The sequence below is a fragment of the Alosa pseudoharengus genome, unplaced genomic scaffold, assembly GCF_046254945.1.
Source record: "Alosa pseudoharengus isolate Yale_2024_CS ecotype anadromous, Long Island Sound unplaced genomic scaffold, YU_APseudo_1.1 YU_APseudo_1.1_scf_2, whole genome shotgun sequence".
Taxonomy (NCBI): Eukaryota; Metazoa; Chordata; class Actinopteri; order Clupeiformes; family Clupeidae; genus Alosa; species Alosa pseudoharengus.
The window spans coordinates 11,812,857-11,833,991 of NW_027468663.1; the positions used below are offsets into that span (position 1 = coordinate 11,812,857).

Here is a 21,135-nt window from a genome sequence, read left to right on the forward strand (position 1 = left end):
TTTGCCCGTGGCGTCCATTTGAATTTCGGGTGCCACGGCCGTAATTGACACATTGGAATTTCACATTTCATCTTTTGCCATTTTTGGAAGCCCATTACGTCTGTTCTAATAGTGGTAGAAGGCTGGAAACTGGTGTGGTAGTTCATTGTACTACACAATTCTGGAGGCAGAATCAACATTCCTTACTGTTTGGGTGAGAGGTGGGTCACCAAAGTCCTAAAACATGTTGACGGCATGTGTGATTTTTCACTTTTTGGGTGGCCTTAGCACCACAATTAATGATCATATTTATTCTAAACAGGATTATTTGTTATGTGTGGGAACCTTGCTCTTGCAAAAATGAATTTGAAGGGTATGGTACCACTGGCGGGGGTTTTATGGGGGTCCAAAAACCCTCTCCGGCGGAGGTGACTCTTTTGGAACCCCATATTTGGACCCCCAAATGACCATGTGGGCACTTGATGATCCTAATGGGATTTATACCAGATAAAGATACATATTTGTTCTTTCTTTTAATGAAATAACATTTTTGACTATGAAGCTCCATAATATGAATTTTATTCTTCATAATGCACCATTTTCGACATTGTTTCCAGAAGTCTGGAATGTTGTGTGAAGTGAATGAAGTGTGTCAACAACATCCTCACATGACCATCGGACCAAAGACAGATCCCCTGTTGGGTGCCATTCCAACATATCAGTCAGTGTGCCAGACATCTATGGACGCAGTGCTCGCCCATACAAACTTCACCAAAAGGACCATGACAAAATTATGCCACTGCTTCCACAATTTCTTGGATAATAGTTAAAGACACTATTCAATTCAATTTTCAATTCAATTTTCTTTGGAGAGTGACAGCGGCAAGGAAAAACTCTTACACTATGTAACATTCTTGTTATTTAGTTCTTACACTATTTAACATTCTTACACTATGTAACATTCTTGTTATTTAGTTCTTACACTATGTAACATTCTTGTTATTTAGTTCTTACACTATGTAACATTCTTGTTATTTAGTTCTTTAAAAGTTTGATGGCGGGTCTCTTTCATGGGGGATAAGGGGTTAATCTGTGACAGTCTCAGTATTTAATTGTCACTGAGCATAATACTAAGTTATTTCCACTATTTTCATGCTTTATCATCACTAAATTCTCCCTGATCTACATTCCAGACTTCTGGAAACAATGTCCAAAATGGTGCATTATGAAGAATAAAATTCATATTATGGAGCTTCATAGTCAAAAATGTTATTTCATTAAAAGAAAGAACAAATATGTATCTTTATCTGGTATAAATCCCCATTAGGATCATCAAGTGCCCACATGGTCATTTGGGGGTCCAAATATGGGGTTCCAAGAGTCACCTCCGCCGGAGAGGGTTTTTGGACCCCCATAAAACCCCCGCCAGTGGTACCATACCCTTCAAATTAATTTTGGCAAGAGCAAGGTTCCCACACATAACAACTAATCCTGTTTAGAATAAATATGATCATTAATTGTGGTGCTAAGGCCACCCAAAAAGTGAAAAATCACACATGCCGTCAACATTTTTTAGGACTTTGGTGACCCACCTCTCACCCAAACAGTAAGTAATGTTGATTCTGCCTCCAGAATTGTGTAGTACAGGCTACAATTTCCAGCCTTCTACCACTATTAGAACAGACGTTATGGGCTTCCAAAAATGGCAAAAGATGAAATGTGAAATTCCAATGTGTCAATTACGGCCGTGGCACCCGAAATTCAAATGGACGCCACGGGCAAACCGTTTGAGATATTGACCTGAAACTTCAGATTCCCTGGTTTGATAACATAAGGCATATTTTCACTGCTTTTCAGCAAAATCTGAGAGGTGTCATGTACATGGGTGGCTGAGTTGGCGTGGAATGACCCGTCTGTTTTAGGCGTACTCTCTTCACTATGTTCACCCAGCCACGGGAGCTCAGAATGGCAAGCTGCACTTTTCATGGAAAAACGTGGGAGGAGATGAGCAAGGAGAGATTAATCAGGTATTCCAGTGTATAAATGAATACTGCAACTAGATGGGATAAAGCAGCATTTCCAGTCCTGTCAGTGGCCCACGAGGGAAGACTACAACCAACATATATCTGTTATGTGGAGAACATTTTCCACCTTTTAAAAGCAGGTATACCATATCAATGTACCATTAAAAAAAACTTTACTTTGTTCACCTTTTTGTCTCAACTATGCTTTTTTCATGTCATAGATTTCCCTACGTAGATGTCTACTACACTACTAAATTTTGCCTATAATAGCATGTGGCCTATATCAACAGAATTTCCTGACTTTGGCAACACTAGTCAAGTTAGCTGGCTTGTACACCTGTAAACAGACAGACAGATTGACTGGTCTACAGAGCCACTATCTAGCAAGCTAACTACCAATTAGACATACAGTAGTTAACTGAAAACATGCAAGTAAGACCCTAAGAATGAGTATGATCATGTCACTGAATATGTCAAGAAAGTAACACACAATGACAAATGCTGATGTCTTCCTTTAATTTGTATCATCAAGACTCATGGTTTAGTGTTTACCAGGGGTCTGGTCATTTCATCTATGGTCTAGGAGAGGGCCGGGTTGACCCATGCTGAAACTGGAACTGGAAAATCGGGGTCATGAGGTCTGACCTGCAAGTGGGGAACAGACAGTTCAGCATGTTACAATAATTTACTATAGTTAACATTCGCGCTAAATAGCTAATGATATTTTATCCCTCATGAAGAGACATGCAGAGCAATTTGACCAAAGGATATTGAACTAAAGCTGTAGACTAAACCATAAATGGAACTTAAACTGTGATTTTCTGCAGTTTCTAAATGTTAAGTATTACCTTGTGGGTGTGTGCACAGAGACAGAGGTTGGAGTCCCTGTCAACAAATACAGACGGGTAAGTCTACACACAGACACACACACACTACGTATACAGTCTAGGACATTGACTGGCCCAACAGAAGACAGAGGTACTATACTCACTGAGTCCTTGATCATGGAAAGAGCCAAGACTGGACACTGAGGTGACAGAGCCTGGTGGAGTCTTCAGCCAGAGAGAATGGACATTACACATATATGCTTAAGTAAATAAGTCTTCCCTGCCCAAGTTGCCCTACAGAGGGGTATTCCAGAAAGCAGGTTTACTGGCTTAACTGGGTATGTTAACCCAGAGTTAGCGGTAAACCTGGGATTTCAGTTCCAGAAAGCTCAAAAATGATCAGGCAATGTAAGTAACTATGGTAACATAGGCTCTGAACTTAACCTGAACAAAACCTACCCCCTACCAGGTTATGTTCGGTTATTTCAGTGCATGTTCAACCGGGCCGCTATTTTTACACTTGTCACACAATGACGTTTCGTTTTGAAGAAGGTCCGATTGACAAAGAAGCACAAAATCATGTAATATTTATCCGTGGAATTAGCCGTGAGAGGGCGATAAGACCACGACATCACATGATAGCCCATCCTTTCTTTTCCAAACGAGTTTTTCAAGAGTGCTATAGTTTTTCCGCTGAATCCTAAATTGGGCTAGGCTACTTGAAAAGCATTCTTGACTCCATCCCTACATTAGGCTACGCATGGATTAGAATAAAATAAATCTTAGCTAGCCAACACCATAGGACATTTGCCTTTGCTCACCAGACATCGGATGGACAAAAAACATCTCAGACACACTGAAGATATAATTACAGTGCAGTAGGCTACAAAAAAGGGAAAACATATAGAAAATGAATAAATAAGTTTAAATATAGACTACATAACAGCTCAGCCAGGTATGCGTGTTGTCACTAGTTTGGTTAAGAATGCCGATGGCATTTGGGATAAAATAGTTTTTCAATAGGCTACACTTTTTGCCTCTCTCCAAATACTTGAAATTATGTGCATCGATGATCGCTCTCCGACTGGGAGTTTTTGTAACGTTAGTATTGGAGATGCAGAGCATATCGGCAAGCTGTCGGTCGGTGCGTAAAGTTTGCCTTGCGCTAAAGCAGTTCCTGCGCAACTTCATTCGTTTTCCTGGACACAAACCCACGAGGATCATTAGAGTGTAATTTCACCAACTGGCAGGTCAGAATCACTTAGCCTATTAAATTTTCTAAATGTGCACCGAAGTGTGTCCAATAGGCTACCCATGCCTTCCGACATTCTTCACCCTTCCGATGATGGAGGCGCAAAAGTTTAACTTGGCCCACAGCTGCAGAACCCGCGTTAAAATAGAAAATTACATTTGGGATTCTCAAAGAATTCTATGGCCCACTCAATCTGTGACAAGGTAGGCTAGTTTAAGAAAGCATCATTTAAAGCAGTCAATACAATAACCTACGTGATGTCCACTGAATTATTTAATTGTGCTTTTGACATTAAATAGGCTATCCTAAACAGTAGGCCTACGCATTTCAGTGGTCAGTTAGGCTATTCTCTGCCAAGCAAGGTATCGGACGCAGACGCTTAAGTATTGCTCTTTTTTTGTTATTACAGTTCTCTCCTCCTCGTAAGCCACGACAACTCCGCCTCTGAAAAATACGGTGCTCTTCGTTTCGCCGGTTTCACTCATGGTTGACTCTCAATAGATGATGCCTTTATAAGTTCGCCGTGAACACGCACAACTCTAGGTTATTTAACACAGGGTTGATTGAACTAACTGGTAACCGGTGTTTTGGAACCGACAGCTCGGGTTTAGTCGCCACAGGTTCAGACAACCCAGAGGTTAAGTTTTATCTCAGTGTTTGTTAAACCTCCTTTCTGGAAAACCCCTCAGGAAAATGTGTACTTACATGCATAGAGTATCTTGTCTGCCTTTCTCGGAATCTCTCCAGAGTATCTTCAGCTCCTTGACGACTTCAATAAACAAGCAGCACATATGTCAATTGATACTTCATGTTTAAGTTCCTGTTTAAGTTCATAATAAAGTAATTTCTGTATGTAAATGAATGTACTCTTTAAGCTTATGCTTATCTTTAGGCTTACCTTACACTTTGTTGACCAGCAGTAACTGGGCAAATGGCAAACAAACAAAAATAAATAAATATTAGTACTAACGAGTATTGAGTACAGGCCACAAGAAATTAATAATCAGAGGACAAAAGTGCAAAGGTTAAAATTCAACACTCTGAGCTATCAAAATAAGATGTTGAAGAGTTGTTACCTGGAGATGTAACAGCGATGGGTAAGGACATCCTTTGAGGGGTCCTACACAAAGAAATAGCAGTTTTGATCTGTTACACTGAAATGTGTACTAGACATGAAGACAAGAAACATCAGAAAGCAGAAATGTTAAATAAAACAAAGAATAAGATTACCCATTATGTTGAAACTTTCCTGGTGATACCTTTGGGATTGAAAACATCCATTAGTGAGCACAACTGTGATGGCACAAAAAAAAGAACATATTTTATATTAACAACTGTTTACAACTTTTATTACCCTCCACTGTGAAAGTGGTTTCTTAAGTTCAGTATTCTCCTTCTTCAGCCTAAACCATTGGAAGGGAGAATGAGATTGAGAATCATGAAGGGGTAGTTAGAACTTTTAGCACAATGGATACCAAAGGTTACATCTCCACCTGTAACACTCCTCCGTGACTTCTTTCAGCCTTCTCTCCAGCTCCAGTGATTTCTTTTTGTGGTAAGTCATAACCCTGTCCATCTGTTTGAGCTGGAACTGAGCAATCTGGGCAATCACAGAACATTGTGTTGTCATCCCACATCTAATGGTGCAAAATAATAACGTAAAAATATTTTGCAGACTACGAGGCCAATGATTAGATGGAAGGTTTGTGTTGGCTAAAAAGAGACCTGTGAAATGTGTTCCATGCGTGACTGAATGAGCTTCACTGGATCTCGGAAATAGACCTGTTCTTGTGGTTTCATCTTTCCAGATAATGTGGAATGCAGACCCCCCCACCCAGATATGGAAAATATGTTTGAGAAATTGTAACACACTTGTTAATTCATTGCACATTTTTCATAAAACAATGACTTCAAAAAATCCCCTACTACTGACCTGATTCGATATTGGTAAGTAATTACAGCCAGTTCCACAAACACTGCATTGCTCTAAAAGGAGAAGAGTCACTTAACGTTTATGGCACCATTTAGCTAACATTATACTAGGGAATTAACATTACATTTTAGCCAAATTATTTTAGCATTTACTTGGCTTGATGCACTTTTCACAGCAAATATGACCACAGCTGGAGACTGCAAAATGCTTCCCTTCCCTGCGAAAGCATCTGTTGCAGTGGAACCAGTCCATCCTAGTAATGCAGAAGACATGACAGACATCAGACAGACATACCTTGGCAAAGGAATTCTATTCATTAGCCATGTTTGCTAGCTTACAAGGCCAATTAGTTTGATCAATTAAAAAAACTATGTGAATGGATTCATCCATGTGTCCTTTGGTTCAAATCAATTCAAAAACAGATAATTAACTTAACTATCCTAGGTAAACAACGTAGTTAACTCAACAGCCTAATGTTAGCCATCAGATAATGTTAGCCATCAGATAAATAACGTTAGCTATCGTTAACCTAAACTAGGCTATTAGCTAGCTCGTGGTCAGTAGTTGTCAAAAAGAAATCGTTGACACTTGGACATAGAAAAAAATATGATTTGCTGTTGAGCCGAATTAACGCTAGTTTACTCACCTGCAAAACACTGATCTAAAAAATTAGCTAGCCAATACCTTGTAAAGTCCTACTCCAGCCTGCTCCTGAACAGACTGACAAGCCCAGGAAGTTGTGTTGTTTTTAATGTCCACGTGACGTGATACATGTGTCCAGAGTTGATGTCTGGTCCAGAGTCATAGAGGGCCTAATATTTAACATCTAATGTCGATACTTCGTCAATTCTTTATAGCGTTGTTATTGTGAATATTTTATTTCATTATTATACTTATACTATTTATTTTAATTGGGTTTTTAGTCTTTGATGTAGCCTATATTGTCAAGTTAACACCAATACAGGTGTCTGTAGGCTATACGAAATCCTAGAATGGTCGGGGACACAATTGACACACCAAACAATTATAACTATAAACCAAACTCACATCACTGAAAAGTGGGCCATGAATCAGAATGAATAAAAAACAAGTTGTTTTTGCATATGCATAAGATCCAGAAAGAGCTCAATTCTTGTATATTTCCAAACTATTTAGGATATCTTCAAATCTGATGAACAATCTTTAAAAACAAAAAACAAATCCAGCATCCAGGTTACACATCTAGCTTATGAAGGAATTGTAAAACATTCCAGAGGTAAACACTTTGAACGTGGACAACCTTGCAGTTCAGAGGTGAAAAACTCTGCTAACCATTTGTTCAAAACTTGCCTTATATTCATGTGGCGGCCATCGTAAACCAAAACAAGGCTACAAGGTACACAAACCATAGGATTGATGTGGTCTATGCAGTCGCCAGTAGCCTAGGTGCATGGTGAAAAAGCATGATAATCAGTGTACCCTGTAGCCTCGTTTTGGTTCACACAATGGCGGCAACTATCCTGGCTAACGTCAGACCTCAAATCGCGCGCGCAAGGCAGCATGGGAAAACCCAGGCGGCAACATGAAGGCAAATTGTGCACCACAAGCTGATCCAATTAGCCAATTCCTCAGCTATTTAGTGGTCACCTATGTTACAGGTAGAGAAAATGGGCTCTTTGCATGTACGGCTCGTTTGTTTCTGGTGAAGCGTGTTTGAACCTGACGCTATTGTTAATGTAATTAGTGTCTACACTAACCCGGTTGTGTGTTGTACCTAGTAAATCAGCACGTTACGAAAAAGGATTTAAGAGTTACATTTTTTTATTATTGGTAGAACAAAACAGATGACGTTACACAGTTAACGCTCCACTAGAAAACAAAGTGGCCACATTGAGAGCCTTTTGTGCAAGTACGGCATTTAAAGCTGCAGTTGGCAAGATCATATTCACTGAAACCGACACTATGCTCCAACAGAACATAAATCAGCCGGTTTTAGGAAATAAAAAAAAAAATAAATAAAAAAAAGCACACTTCTACCTCCACCTATAGAGCCTGGTATTTGTTTTGCAAAAATCCACAGCTCCCGCTTCTTTCCTGCTTCTTCTGGTCCAGTCAGAGCACAGCTGTATGAGATCTGACTGTCAATCACAGTCTGGTGCTGTCTGGTGCGCACTGACGAGCAACTAGATGAGGATGTTCGGTGGTAGTGGGGGAGGGGCATGAGAGTTGTAAACATTCAAAATGTTGGCTAAGTCCCCTCAATCTGTCAGACTTGCCAACTGCAGCTTTAACTTTGAGTGTGTCAATCTGCTGAATCAAACTGTCAAGCGGAGGGGTTAAACTAATCCATTCAGCTTGAAACCTCCTTAGAGTTGCACCCTTCAGGGATTGCACAAATAAGGACTACACACAAAGAACCTTTTGGGCAACCAAAATATGCAGACTGCATCTTCAAGCAGAACTCAAATCCAAGTTACCATCCCCACATCACCTACAAATGAAGACAGAGAAGGTCTTCAAAAAGAAAAATGTTTATTGGGTAATTATTTTCTCTTGTCTCGTTCTGAACTGGCTTTCCCATTGACAATAACCAGCGGTCCAACCACAGCATCCCTGGTCATCCTTTTTCCACCTAAAAAAGGAAAAACACAAAAATCTAAGCCTGTCGGAAAAAAAGGAACACAGGACACAACACAAAGGGTCAACAGGAAATTTGAACATACCTATTGCCCTCCTCTTTCTGGACTGACAGCCGTAATCACCACCATAGTCACAGCAGCTGCAGAGAGAACTCTGGGCCGGGTTGTCAAGGAGCTCCCAACTGTTGGCCATTGCAATTTTCTTATTTAAAGATGGATGCTTGAGGGCGGGGGTTAAATAAATAAAACTGCATAAATTACCTTCCATTCTTGTCATAGCAGGCCTTCTTCCCTTCGTTAAAGCCGTTTTCCTCCCATGCCACAAGCTTACAGTGGATGTAGACCTGATGAGACGCAACGTCAGATCAGAGTTCATGCACACCAAAATATCCTTGTTATACTTGTTAAGTGAAACGGTACCGGCTGGTTAAGAGCAAATGCAAAAGCTTGCAAATAGAGCTGGATTTCTGAGTTTCTTTGACGAGGTTGGAACCTGGACATGGTTTTGCGGCTATCGGTGAAACACCTGGAAAGGAGAAATCCATTTCAAGGATCCAGCTATTGAGCATACACTTTAAGGTTCGAATTTAAATTGGTGCCAGTATGCTAAAGTGGACATTAACCCTTTGTTGGTGATAATAGGGTAAGTCTCAGGCCCCAGCCGGTCCTCCGGGGAAGCTAGACATTCCTCCAGCAACAGCAGCAAGGGCTGGTGGGCCTGCTGATTCACCGAGGCAGAAATGGGGATGAGGTTGCCTAGATCGTATTGGCTAGTCACCGCTGGACCACTGAAATCATCTGTGGACACAGTAACTGCTTAAGAACCGCTTTACTTCCAAAAGTAGGAGGGAGGGGGGGTGTCCTTTGGTCTGTACAAGCAACTGTAAAAGTTCTAAACTGGTGTGTGGGAAGGGTCATGGGTTACTAACAATTCAAGACACCTACCATTCATCAAACTCATACTGAACACCAGTTCACTAGTGCCAAAGGTTTCAATGACAGGTCTGAAAATACGGGGAAGCCAACCATCAAGCCTATTGAGAACAATACAGAAGATGAACATGTAGGTAGGTCATGTAGATAGTCTGTTTAAAGAAATAAGATAATGCGCAGTGTATCCAAGATGTGCAGTGCATAGATCATGAGCAGTGTATCCAAGCTCAAATTTGGATAGCCCCACTTGCCTTTGGTACATACAAACAACAGCCTGAAGGAGGAAAACAGCTCCCGACTCAGAATTATAGGTCAGCTTAGTAGACCAAACAATATTCTCCTTCAATGCCTTAAGAGGAGAGGGGAGAATTAACAAATATATAAACTGGCATCCATTCCACACTAATTCACTTCAGTACACCATATAGGTTTCATCATTTATCCATGCTCTCCAGTTGAGGTCGCTAATGTGACGTAATCACCGTGATTCATTGTGGGTAAACAGGGCAAAAACACAAAGCTATACGCATTGAATGTTTTGGTTGCCTATAGCTGCCCTTTAGCCCCATAATGCATTGAGTTTTTATCACATGGTTTGGCAAACTCAATTGAATTTAGGCTTTTGGCATCTAAGCTGTGTTTATGGCTAGAGAGTCACTCCCTAGCATCTCCATGAGCATAAAGCAGTAGGCAACTTACCATCATCTCTGCCCCACATCGCCACTCCACAAACGGGAAAACAACCTGTGCACCACCCGGAAGTACAGAGATGCTGGTTGGAGAGCAGTAACCCAGCCGGACTAAAGAGGGATCAAGGTCTGGTTCATGCTGCAGTCCCATCGGCCAGTTTACAGTCACAAAGTCTTCCCCACACTCCACAGAGAAGTCCACTGTCACAAAAGACATCAGGTCAATAAAGGTACACATTGCAATTTCCCTTTGTTAAAAAAACAAAACAATGGTTACCTGCTTGTACACCAGTGACAACCATAAGTGTGACCAAATAGAAAACAGGAGCCATGGTAACAGAGCATACACCTGTTCCTACAGCTACCCCTTTTATACCTCTAGAAATGTCACAGCTGGTGATCATGAAACTTCGTCATGAGGTTGTTAGGCACAATGTTCATCAGGTGCAGCTGTCTTGCCAAGGTGCAGACAATTATCGTGTGAATGGCAAACGTCTTCTCAAGTGAATTTTGATACCAGTGGTTCAAAAAGATTACAGATCACAGGTTTAGTGTACACATGTACATGTACACTCTAAAAAATGCTGGGTTATTTTCTCAACCCAAACGCTGAGTTGAAACTGTTGGGTCATTGTGTGGGGTTATTTTTACTCATGTTGGGTTATTTTCTGTAACCCAGCTTGTTGGGTTGATAGTTTAGGACAGCGCCCCTCCTCTCCCCCACCTGACGTGAGCACACTACCCAGCACCAGGGTTAACTTTAACACAAGGCGTGTTCGACTTGAGGCAGATCTGTGCAGATCTGACTTGATGTGATGCATGGTGGGTTGAACACAATGCATACTGGGATGGACACAATGCATACTGGTTAGAAATTCTGTCCGACTTCTGTCAGCCAGGGAGGGACTTACCACCGTGACACCATGTCATATGACCTTAAAATATCGCGGGAGTCTTACCTAGCGTTCATGGGCTTCGGAAAAACCTTTTTCCGAGGCAAAACATCATCATTCCGCGTCATTCACGTCACGTAATGTGTGAGTCAGAGGTCGGAAACTGGGGCTAGATTTTCCTAGCGTTCATGGGCTTCGGAAAAACCTTTCTCCGAGTGAAAACATCATCATTCCGCGTCAATCACGTCACTTAATGTTTGAGTCAGAGGTCGGAAACTGGGGCTAGATTTTGCTAACAGAGTTGCCCAGTTAGGGGCTCGTCATCACTTTTGTCGTCACATTGTTGTTCGTTTGTAGTCCATGTGGCCTTTCATGTCCAACAGTTTTAATGTGAACTTGGGAATTTGCTGTTTTTGTCACTTGAAAGCTGCATATCTTTCTTTCACGAGCATCTTACACTATATTTTAAGCAAATACAGTTGTTTGTTTAGGATTAGTGAGTGTATGTTTTAACCTTTGTTGTGGCATCCGTGTTTGTCACACACTCCGACGGCAAAGCACATTAACACTTGCTGTGGGAAAAACAAAGTAGCCACGGGGGCGGTCCTTGTCATTCCGAAGTGCCTTGAATGCACAAGCTGCACTAGCTGAAACACGCCCTCATGACGTCAGTTCAAAGACGTGATAGGGCCATTTGGGAGGAATAGGCGAGTTCGTCTTGCGGCAGATCTGTGCAGATCTGACTTGATGTGATGCATGCTGGGTTGAACACAATGCATACTGGGATGGGCGCAATGCTTGCTGGTTAGAAATTCTGTCCGACTTCTGTCAGCCGGGGAGGGACTTACCACCGTGACACCATGTCACATGGCCTTAAAATATCGCGGGAGTCTTAGCCTGCAGACAGATCTTGCAGTTGCCTTCCACAAGCTGAAACACGCCCTCATGACGTCAGTTCAAAGACGTGATAGGGCCATTTGGGAGGAATGTCCTCATGACGATTATGACTGGAGGCTCATGCTGCTTCCTTATGTTGGAATATGCGAAAATAAACAGAAATCGAAGGGATACCTTCTTATACGTGATTTCTGCAACAATGGTAGGCTAGCCTACTGAAAACGTTTGGATATTCTGTTATTTTCTGCTGTTGGCTAAATAGATAGACACACATATAAGGGAAACACTTCATATTGAATTTATGTGCTACAATGCAGGCCTGTTAACTGTATGACAACAGTGGTTTATTTAAACTACATCATAAGAATTTATTTCGTCAATCATCATGCTCATTTTAATGAGTAAGAATGAAAGTTCTGCTGTGTTTATTGCAAACAACATTCCGCGATATCTCCCGCGATGTCTCCCGCGAGTCACGTCAGGCAGACTGTAGCCTGTCTGTCCGGGATGAGCTGCCCTCTGTTGTAGCTCCCCCCGGCTAGCCTCTGAAGATCACGTTTACGTAGAAAGCCAGACCAGGAGCCTGTCTCAAATCGCGTACTTCTGCACTTACAATACCTAATTTGAGTGCATGAGGGTGTTCACACTGACAATTCCAACGACACGAAGGGCGCTGCAAGTTCCCGGATGGTGCACTCATAACGGTCAAAAAGCTGAGTGTGCAACGCTGGACACTTTTCGCCCTTAACGGACGCCATCTTGGCCAGATAGCGGAAGGGGAGGGAGCGTTTTCAAACTCGTGGAAATTGCGGTTGAGAAAGCTGAAGCAGCAGCAGTGGAAAACAGACTTTACGGAGGTACAAGCAAGTTATAACATAAACGGTTCATGTTTTGACACAGTATGACCATGTCACTGTCGAGTTGAGGACGCCAATAAAGTTATGTTAAAATGTTTGCGATCGTCATTTCCGTGAAGTGCACGGAGTTAGTGTTTGATATGAGACAATACTATTTTGTTAAAATTTGCGCACTCCGCCAGTAAGCACACAGTGCACATAGTGTACTACACGAAAGTGTACTCACGTAAGTACACCATTTGAGACAGACTCCAAGTCAGATATGCCTCGTCGAACAAGCCTATCGTCTAATAAGGGGAGAACTGCCACTCTCGGAAAACTTCCGGTTTCTGAACTGGTTGCAGTTCCTCCTGTGGTTCCACATGAGGGCACTCGTCCACGAGTGCAGAATGCATGGAGGTCTATGGAGCTGTACCCCTCAAAATCCACTTTTCTCGGGTTATAATTTTTTTTCAAGTAATTTGAATATTGTATTCGAAAGGGGAGGCAAAGAAAATACACTTGGTTGAGTATTATATTTTTAAAAGTCACTTAATTGTTCTAAAAAGCCTTTCAAACGTGTCAATGACGTCATTCATTAGCACAATGCTAGCGTGTTATGGGCAACAACGACCCAACCTGTAAGAAATCAAAAGGACATAAGTACTCGTTCATTTAACTTTTGACCTATAACCCATGTTGAAGTTATACAAACTACAATCAAATCTGAGATTTGTCAACGACAATCAGGTGAAAGAGACAAATTTAGCCGTCTAGCTCTATTGACTCCCATTCATTCTGCACTCATGGCGATCGCCCCCAGTGGAACTCTGGTGGAACTGCAACCAAAATTCGGTACAATGGAACTTAATACGGAGTGGCCAGGCTCTCCGTAGACGGGCTCTGGACTTATTTTCCCAGTAATGACCAGCGTTCTATACATTATCCCGCTTATTACACGGCTACTTGCCAAACCGAAACAATAGACTCCCCACGATATGACACTTTAGCCTACATAGCCTAGGCTATAGCCTATTTGTTACCGTTTCATCGTGGCTTTTGCTGAGAAACAAATAGTTTGCAACAGCACACGCTGAACTCATAGGCTGAACTTGAATCAAACATTCTTTAGAACATAGCTGATCAACTATCCGCTTTCACTTTTGAATGAAGTTCCAGTCCTTGCGTAGTGATATGAAAGACGTGAAATAGAAGCATAAAACCCATTTTTCTTGACAGCGGTCTGTTATACTTAGCAACGTTCTGTTATTGAGAATTAGCAGACCACCGAATGTTGGGAAGGCCCATTCAAGTGAATGGAGCATTCTTCAGCATTATGAAGAGCCGTGTAATAACATGAGCTAGGTAACGGTAGAACCATAGACTGTAAAAAATAGGGGTAGAAGAACTAGCACTGCCACTAACGTTAATATTACTGAACGTATGTTTGTCAGTCTGCTGTTAAACAACTCCATGAGGTGGTCATGGTTTCCGAGTGTGTTGCGCTAATATTTTGTCTCGGATTTTTAATGTTTGTCAACATCATTCACTGATAATGGTTCGTGAAAGTCTTGATATAAAGCTCTGTCAATAGCAGTGATTAATTCACTCTTTTTCTTTCTTTGATAGACAGGGCTGACCCCCAAATGGACCGTGGAATCTAGCTGTCTTCATGGAAGTAACTTATCACATGCTGATGCTGCTTTTATATCCATTCAAAATAAAGTAAACTGTCAAATAAATAATTATGTCGAACTGTTTTATTTCATTGCATGGCTATTTGTTGCCCATTTTCTCTCAATGCAACCCAAATACTGGGTTTAGAAAACCTGACAACTGGTCATTTTAACTAGCAGTTGAATCTATACCCAATATACTGTGTGAATTTTACTCAACATTTATATAGTTATAACCCAGCACATTGGTTACCTTTACTCAGTCTATTGTGCCAATTTAACTAACGTTGTGTTGATGTAACCCAGCGTTTTGGGTTAGAATCATACCCAATCTGCTGGGTTTAATAATGTACCCAGACCTTTGGGTTAGGATAACTCAATGTGGTGTTGGTCCAATAGTTAACCAGCGGCTGGGTTATATTTGGGTTATTTTTAACCCAACATTTTTTAGAGTGTATCAAAACAGATGACAGATGTACATGTATATCTGTTCAGTCGGTACTGTCAGAAAGGTCTGTCCATTCATTACACTGGGAGGGTCTCATGATAATCATGCCATTTAGGCCTATCCTTTAGGAAATAATTACAGTGCATGAAAATGCACTGTTCTGTTATCCGAAATCTTCTTATTACAGTGCATGAAAATGCACTGTACTGTTCTTCCTAGGCTTCTTCTTCTTATTATTATTACAGTGCATAAAAATGCACTGTACTGTTCTTCCTAAACTTTTTATTACAGTGCATGAAAATGCACTGTACTGTTCTTCCTAGGCTTCTTCTTCTTATTGCATTGCATATAAATTCAATGGACTATTATCGCTGTTCTTCTTATTATTACAGTGCATGAAATGCACTGTACTGTTCTTCCAAGGCTTTTTCTTCTTCTTCTTCTAACGCAGTTAATGCAGCTTCAACCGTTTAACGTAGAAACTTCATTCAAACTGCGTTGCGTAGGTCTTACTTAGGACATGGGTGCTATGTATTTTTCAGCTTTGTAACTTTTATACTTTTTAAACTATTAATTAAAAACTGTTCAAAATTTCCCCATTGACTTAACATTATGATTATGACATCACAATACAGCCGTTAAGCAATTAGAATCCAGCCTAGCCAGTCTCAGGCTTTAAGCATACAAACTTGCCCTATTAACACTACACATCCTGTTCAACTGCTTCCTTTGCCAAAAACTGTTTCAAAATAAAAGTCCTCACTACAATATTTCAATGTTAAACAATTTAACCCTTTAAACTACTGAACTTTTTAACTGTTCAGCCATTGTAACTGTTACTTGTCATCAACTATGACTCCTACCCACTGTAGCTAGTTAGCATGTTAGCATTGTTAGCATGTTAGTTAGCATTGTTAACATAACTGCTAAACATTATTAGCTAGGTTAGCTAAGTAACATGGTTAGCATAGTTAACATTGTTAGCATGTTAGTTAGCATAGTTAACTTAACTACTAAAAATGATTAGCTAGGTTAGCTAAGTCACATGGTTAGCATAGTTAGTATATGTTAACATTGTTAACATGCTAGTTAGCATAGTTAGCATAACTACTAAAAAGGATTAGCTAAGTTAGCCAAGTCACATGGTTAGCATAGTTAGCATGCTAATTAATATTGTTAGCATAGTTATCATTTTTGCAAACATTAGAGCCATTCCAACTGTCAGTTATCGTCAACTATCTACCTAAATAATTTAACCATTTAAACTATCCACCTATTTAACTGTTTAGTCATTCCAACTATGTTAAACCTCATCTACCTAGAAACCAATATAGTTTGTTTTTACTCTGTATGATATTTTACATCATATTTTTGCATTTTCATGCACTATATTTCCTTTGGGAAATGCTTTTCTAGTTTAACCTTTTAAACTATCCACACTGAAAAAAGTGATTTTGACATGTAGTAATTTTTTCTTAAATGAAACTGTATTTATATACTCAATTTGTTTGTGTTTTGCAAAAACTCATTTCAGATAAGTAATATCTGCAAGAAAAAAAGGGGTTTGCTTCAGATTTGTTTGTGTTTTACAAAAAACTAATTTCAGTTAAGTAATATCTGCAAGAAAAAAGGGGTTTGCTTCAGAGGCAGTGCTGCGCATGCGTTTATTTGGCTGCCAAAAGATGATTGTCCTCCATTTTGCAAACGGTTCCGTTGGCTTGAAGGGATCTGCACTTGAAATCTTCGCTTTTGACTTTTAACGGTAAGTGGTATATTATTAAACGTCATTTGACAGTCAGTTTACCATTACAAATTTGGAGTGTCTTTAATTGCCTTATTTGACACGATAGAGCTGTTTTCTTGAATATTTAAGAAATCGTCTAGCAAGCTAGCTAAAGTTAACTTCACCTAGCAGTTCTACTCCAATATAATGTTAACTGGGCTAACAAGTTCATCTTAAAGTTTACTTTTATTACCTCCTCGACGTAATTGATTGAATAACTTCAAAATGAATATATACCTTAATGTTAGACAATTTAGGTCGTTGAAACTCAGTGGACCCATTAAAGTTTGTACAGTTAACATTAGCTGCTAACTGAATTGGAACACAGATCTTGCCTGAAATATGGTTGACCTTAACGTTGCTAGTTAGCTAACCGAACACGTTATGCAGCAGACCAAACACGTTTTCACCGACCCCTGTGGAGTCAACTGACACTTAACTTGAGCAATGCCGAGTTTGCAAAATACATTTGTTTGGAGACTCAGAATGCAGGCCAAGGTATGTAAAAAGGAAAGAAATAGGACGCATGTTTTGTGAGTGATTAGGTCAGGTCATAACTCGGACAATGTTGGGCAAAAGCCACATTTACGCTAGGTTTAGAAACGTGTTTATTTATTCTGTCAGTAATGGAGTACCACTATTTCATGTCATCGCCAGCGCTGAATATGCATGGTGGTGGTGGTGGCATTTCTCAAACTCAACAGCAGTGCAAGATCGATCTGGACAGGCTGATGCTACGCACCTGTTAAGCAGATATTGCTTGAACATTTTATTTGTTCCATGGTGTTGAAATTCGAAATGTTTTCCCTTCAAGGGGACAGTCAGACCAACAAGCAGGGCTGTGTAGCTATTGTTGGTAGATTGTAAGATAATGTGTCATGTCAATTAAATGAAGTGTCAAAATCGTTTGATTAACTAGTACCATTTGTGTATGTATTAAATAAGTATATTTCATAAATGTATACTTTATATTTATAAATGTGTTTCTATCCTCTTTAGTTACAGGTATTGAGAAATGTCCTTGCTTGATGACTGGATCAGGAAATGCTTGGGTATTCAGGCAAGCTACAGGTCAAAGATGCGTAACCTTGGATGTCCAGTGACCGCCGTTTTCCAGAAGAAGAAGGTCATAAGTTCCAGAAGAAGGTTTAAAGGACATAAAATGACCAAACATTTGAGGATTTTGCAAGGTGTAAGTTTGTATTACTATTATTGTTTACTTCTCTTACATATTACATACAATGATCACATTGGATCTGTTTCTGCTATTTGCAACTGCCATCACTTATAGTCACCCTACTCACACATTGCTCTTATGTTCCTTATTACAACATAGCGACAGATAGAGGCATTATAATTTTGTGTCTAACTATAACTGGACTCCTCAGGGTTGATACGACTACATGAGTCGTCATACATTTACCCACTCACTCATTTTCCCGTTGCTCACATTGTTCCTTCCCCAACTGGTACACTCAGGCCATCCTTAAAAATATTTTCGTTTGCCGTAACCCGACCGACCCTGTCAATTTAGAACCGACCCAAATATTTATTTTTTTCCCCTTTTAGTCCGACCGACTTGCCGGTTGTAAACTTGCGTTAATACCGACCGATTGTTTTTTTTACTCTAAACAACCAATACAAATGCAATAAAATAATATTTCTTTTAGTAGGCCCAAGTATTGTGAATATAAATTGCCTACATGCAAACGTGGCTCACTTAAATAAAACCCTGTGGCGTCATCTCTACACCATTGGTTTTACGCATGTCACACTATGGCCTACGCTTCGTTTCATTCACACAAACTGATAACGCTTTTACTTGGCCCGAAGTTCTGGAAGAACTGTGGCCAGATCTTTTCTCATCCCTCCCCCCCCCCCCCCCCCCCCCCCCAGTCTAACGGTGACCGTGTCGGAGTATTGCAATTGGTTGTGGTCTATTTAGCATTTCTCAAAATATGGGTCCGCAACATGGAGACTGCTGTTCCGCGGAGTCGTGGAGTGAAATTTGGCCCGGTGCTTCATTTGATAATTTGCTGCGCAGTTGATCAAGAAACCGCAGATCGACGAAAAAATAAAACAAACGTTTCTGCTATCGATGTCATTAAACATGGAGCCCTACAATTAAGTGGTGGTATGAGCATTCATTCAATGCGCGTCTGCGCGAGAGAAACTGAAACTAATCGATAACGTTGGTATCAAAGCTCCGCTTCAACCTGTTGGAAGGCTATTTATTTATTTAACGAAACTTAATAGAACGACGTTTTTTGGAACTTCCTTAGAAACAGAGCAGAGACTGTATAATACACTGTATAGCATTGAGTATTGTATAGTCAAATTTCAATATAACGTGGCCAAGAGTTATTGTAGCCTTCTTTCTGGGTACATGTAGATGAGCCCTATGACCCCAAAGTCTGCCATGACCGGGCCTCAGGTCAAAAAAGTTTGAGAAAGGCTGGTCTATATAACCTGCATCAGAATGAGGTTTGCAATGGTGCGCCTGAAGGCACAGGTTGAAGACCCAGTCAGTTACGTCACAATATGCACATTTGTGTAAATTCATTCCTACGTAATCACCATGACCAAAATTGTACTTTTTTTTTTACTTTGAATCTTGAAAAAAAAAATATTGACCTACCTACCGACCCATTTTTATTTTTTTTCTGGCTGTTACTGCAAACAAAAATATTTTTAAGGATGGCCTCACTTATTAGCCTGATGTCGTTATACTCAATTCCTGTCAGAATTTAAGTCTGGCGCTGCTTCGTTGGGACGTGATTATGGGGTGTGTTTCAACCAATACAGGGGAAAGAAATGCTTGCCAAATGCCTGTTTTCTGTTGCAAAGCACTCTGAACTGAATCTTCCGTATTAAAAGTGCTTTATAAATAGAGGTTATTATTATTTAGAGTATTGATTGTATTTTCACAAAATAATTAATATCCCTGTATCTGAACAGACAGAGACTGTACATCTGAGGAGGGAGGCAGCCATCAAGACCCCGTGCCTTTATTTTGGTGAAGATGATGATTCTCTCATACATGTACATGGTAAGTAACACTAACCAAGGGCATGTTGAAATTGCAATAAAAATTGCATTTTTATGCCAATTTTTAAGCCAAAAACCTTTAAGCCAGCTCCCAGTTCGTACCTTTTCTCAAGCGTCAACCTAAAGCAGCTTTTTAAATTTTGTACAGGATATCCATGGCAAGGAGGTGTCAAGAGAAAACCACCCCTTGGAACATGAGGACATCGGCATCGTTGTGGATGGAGGCATCATTTTGGAGGAACCTTGGTCTGTTGCACAAGGCTGTGCAGTGAAGCCAGAGACTTTCTAATGAGGAGACACAGCACTCAAAAAATCCTCCAATCATGTGTTGTGAACTCGGTGCTGGAGTAAGGTTGGTGTCGTGAAGCCTTGCGCACGCGCATTTCTGCCAAATAGGATGCCCGATGAGTGCCAAAAAAGCATTGCATTATGGCTGCCGAGTGCAGGGACTTGCCTAAAAGGACTTTGGTGAAGCTAGGGGTCATATACACATTGAATCAATGTTGAACTCTTCAATACTATTACAAATTCATGCAAAAAGTTGTCATTCAGATGGATGGTGATAAGCTCCTACCCAAGGTTCTCAATCTTAAGAACCAAATCATTAGATGGGCAAGTGGGCCTCTTCTTTCTCTTCCCTGCTGTCTCTCTCTTTCTCTCTCTGTCTTTATCGTTCGTCCTCTCTCTCTCGGCACACTTTTACACACACACACAGTCATGATTGACTTGATTTGAAAGATTCAATAAATGGTTGTGAACCTTTCTTTCTTTCTCACTGTCTTTCTCTCATTCTTTCTTTCTCACTGTCTTTCTGTCATTCTATCTCGGCACATTTACTTACACACGCACGCACGCACGCACGCACACACACACACAATCACTCACTGGTAAGGTGTTTGGCTTTGGTCAAAGGTTCACAACCATTTATTGAATCTTTCTTTCTCTCTTTTGGTGCTCACACTCTCTCTCTTTGGCACTACTGCCTTTGCTTTGGTTTGAGAGCGGGAAAATTATTATTTTTTAGAGCAAAGGGTCACAATGTGTGTTCATATGTGTGTTTCTGTGTTGAACATTTGTTTTAATAAAGACAGTTATATCATTTCTGTTTGAGATTTAAGTTAATACTATTTAACCTGAATTTGAAGTTTAACTTAATTTTTACCAATGAAATTATATACAAATATTAAGCAAATTCAACTAAATCTATATGGCTGGATGTAGCTAAATTACATTGAGTGCAAATGGTTACCTAAAAAAAATTAAGTAATTCTTGCATTAGAGAATATTAAGCAAATTCAA

At 40.3% G+C, this 21,135-nt stretch overlaps 1 protein-coding gene across 1 annotated transcript; it reads right to left on the bottom strand.

Annotated features, from left to right (window-relative positions):
• Positions 1 to 2,564: 2,564 nt before the first annotated feature.
• Positions 2,565 to 6,267, bottom strand: LOC143135046 (E3 ubiquitin-protein ligase RNF212B-like). Its single transcript, XM_076295775.1, has 12 exons — positions 6,168 to 6,267; positions 6,016 to 6,068; positions 5,808 to 5,882; positions 5,576 to 5,682; positions 5,437 to 5,485; positions 5,313 to 5,341; positions 5,159 to 5,202; positions 4,981 to 5,005; positions 4,788 to 4,851; positions 2,995 to 3,055; positions 2,852 to 2,888; positions 2,565 to 2,648 (listed from the first exon to the last, which is right to left on the bottom strand). The coding sequence occupies exons 1-12, from the start codon at positions 6,265 to 6,267 to the stop codon at positions 2,576 to 2,578; spliced, it is 717 nt and encodes a 238-aa protein (XP_076151890.1). The 3' UTR covers positions 2,565 to 2,575.
• Positions 6,268 to 21,135: the final 14,868 nt, after the last annotated feature.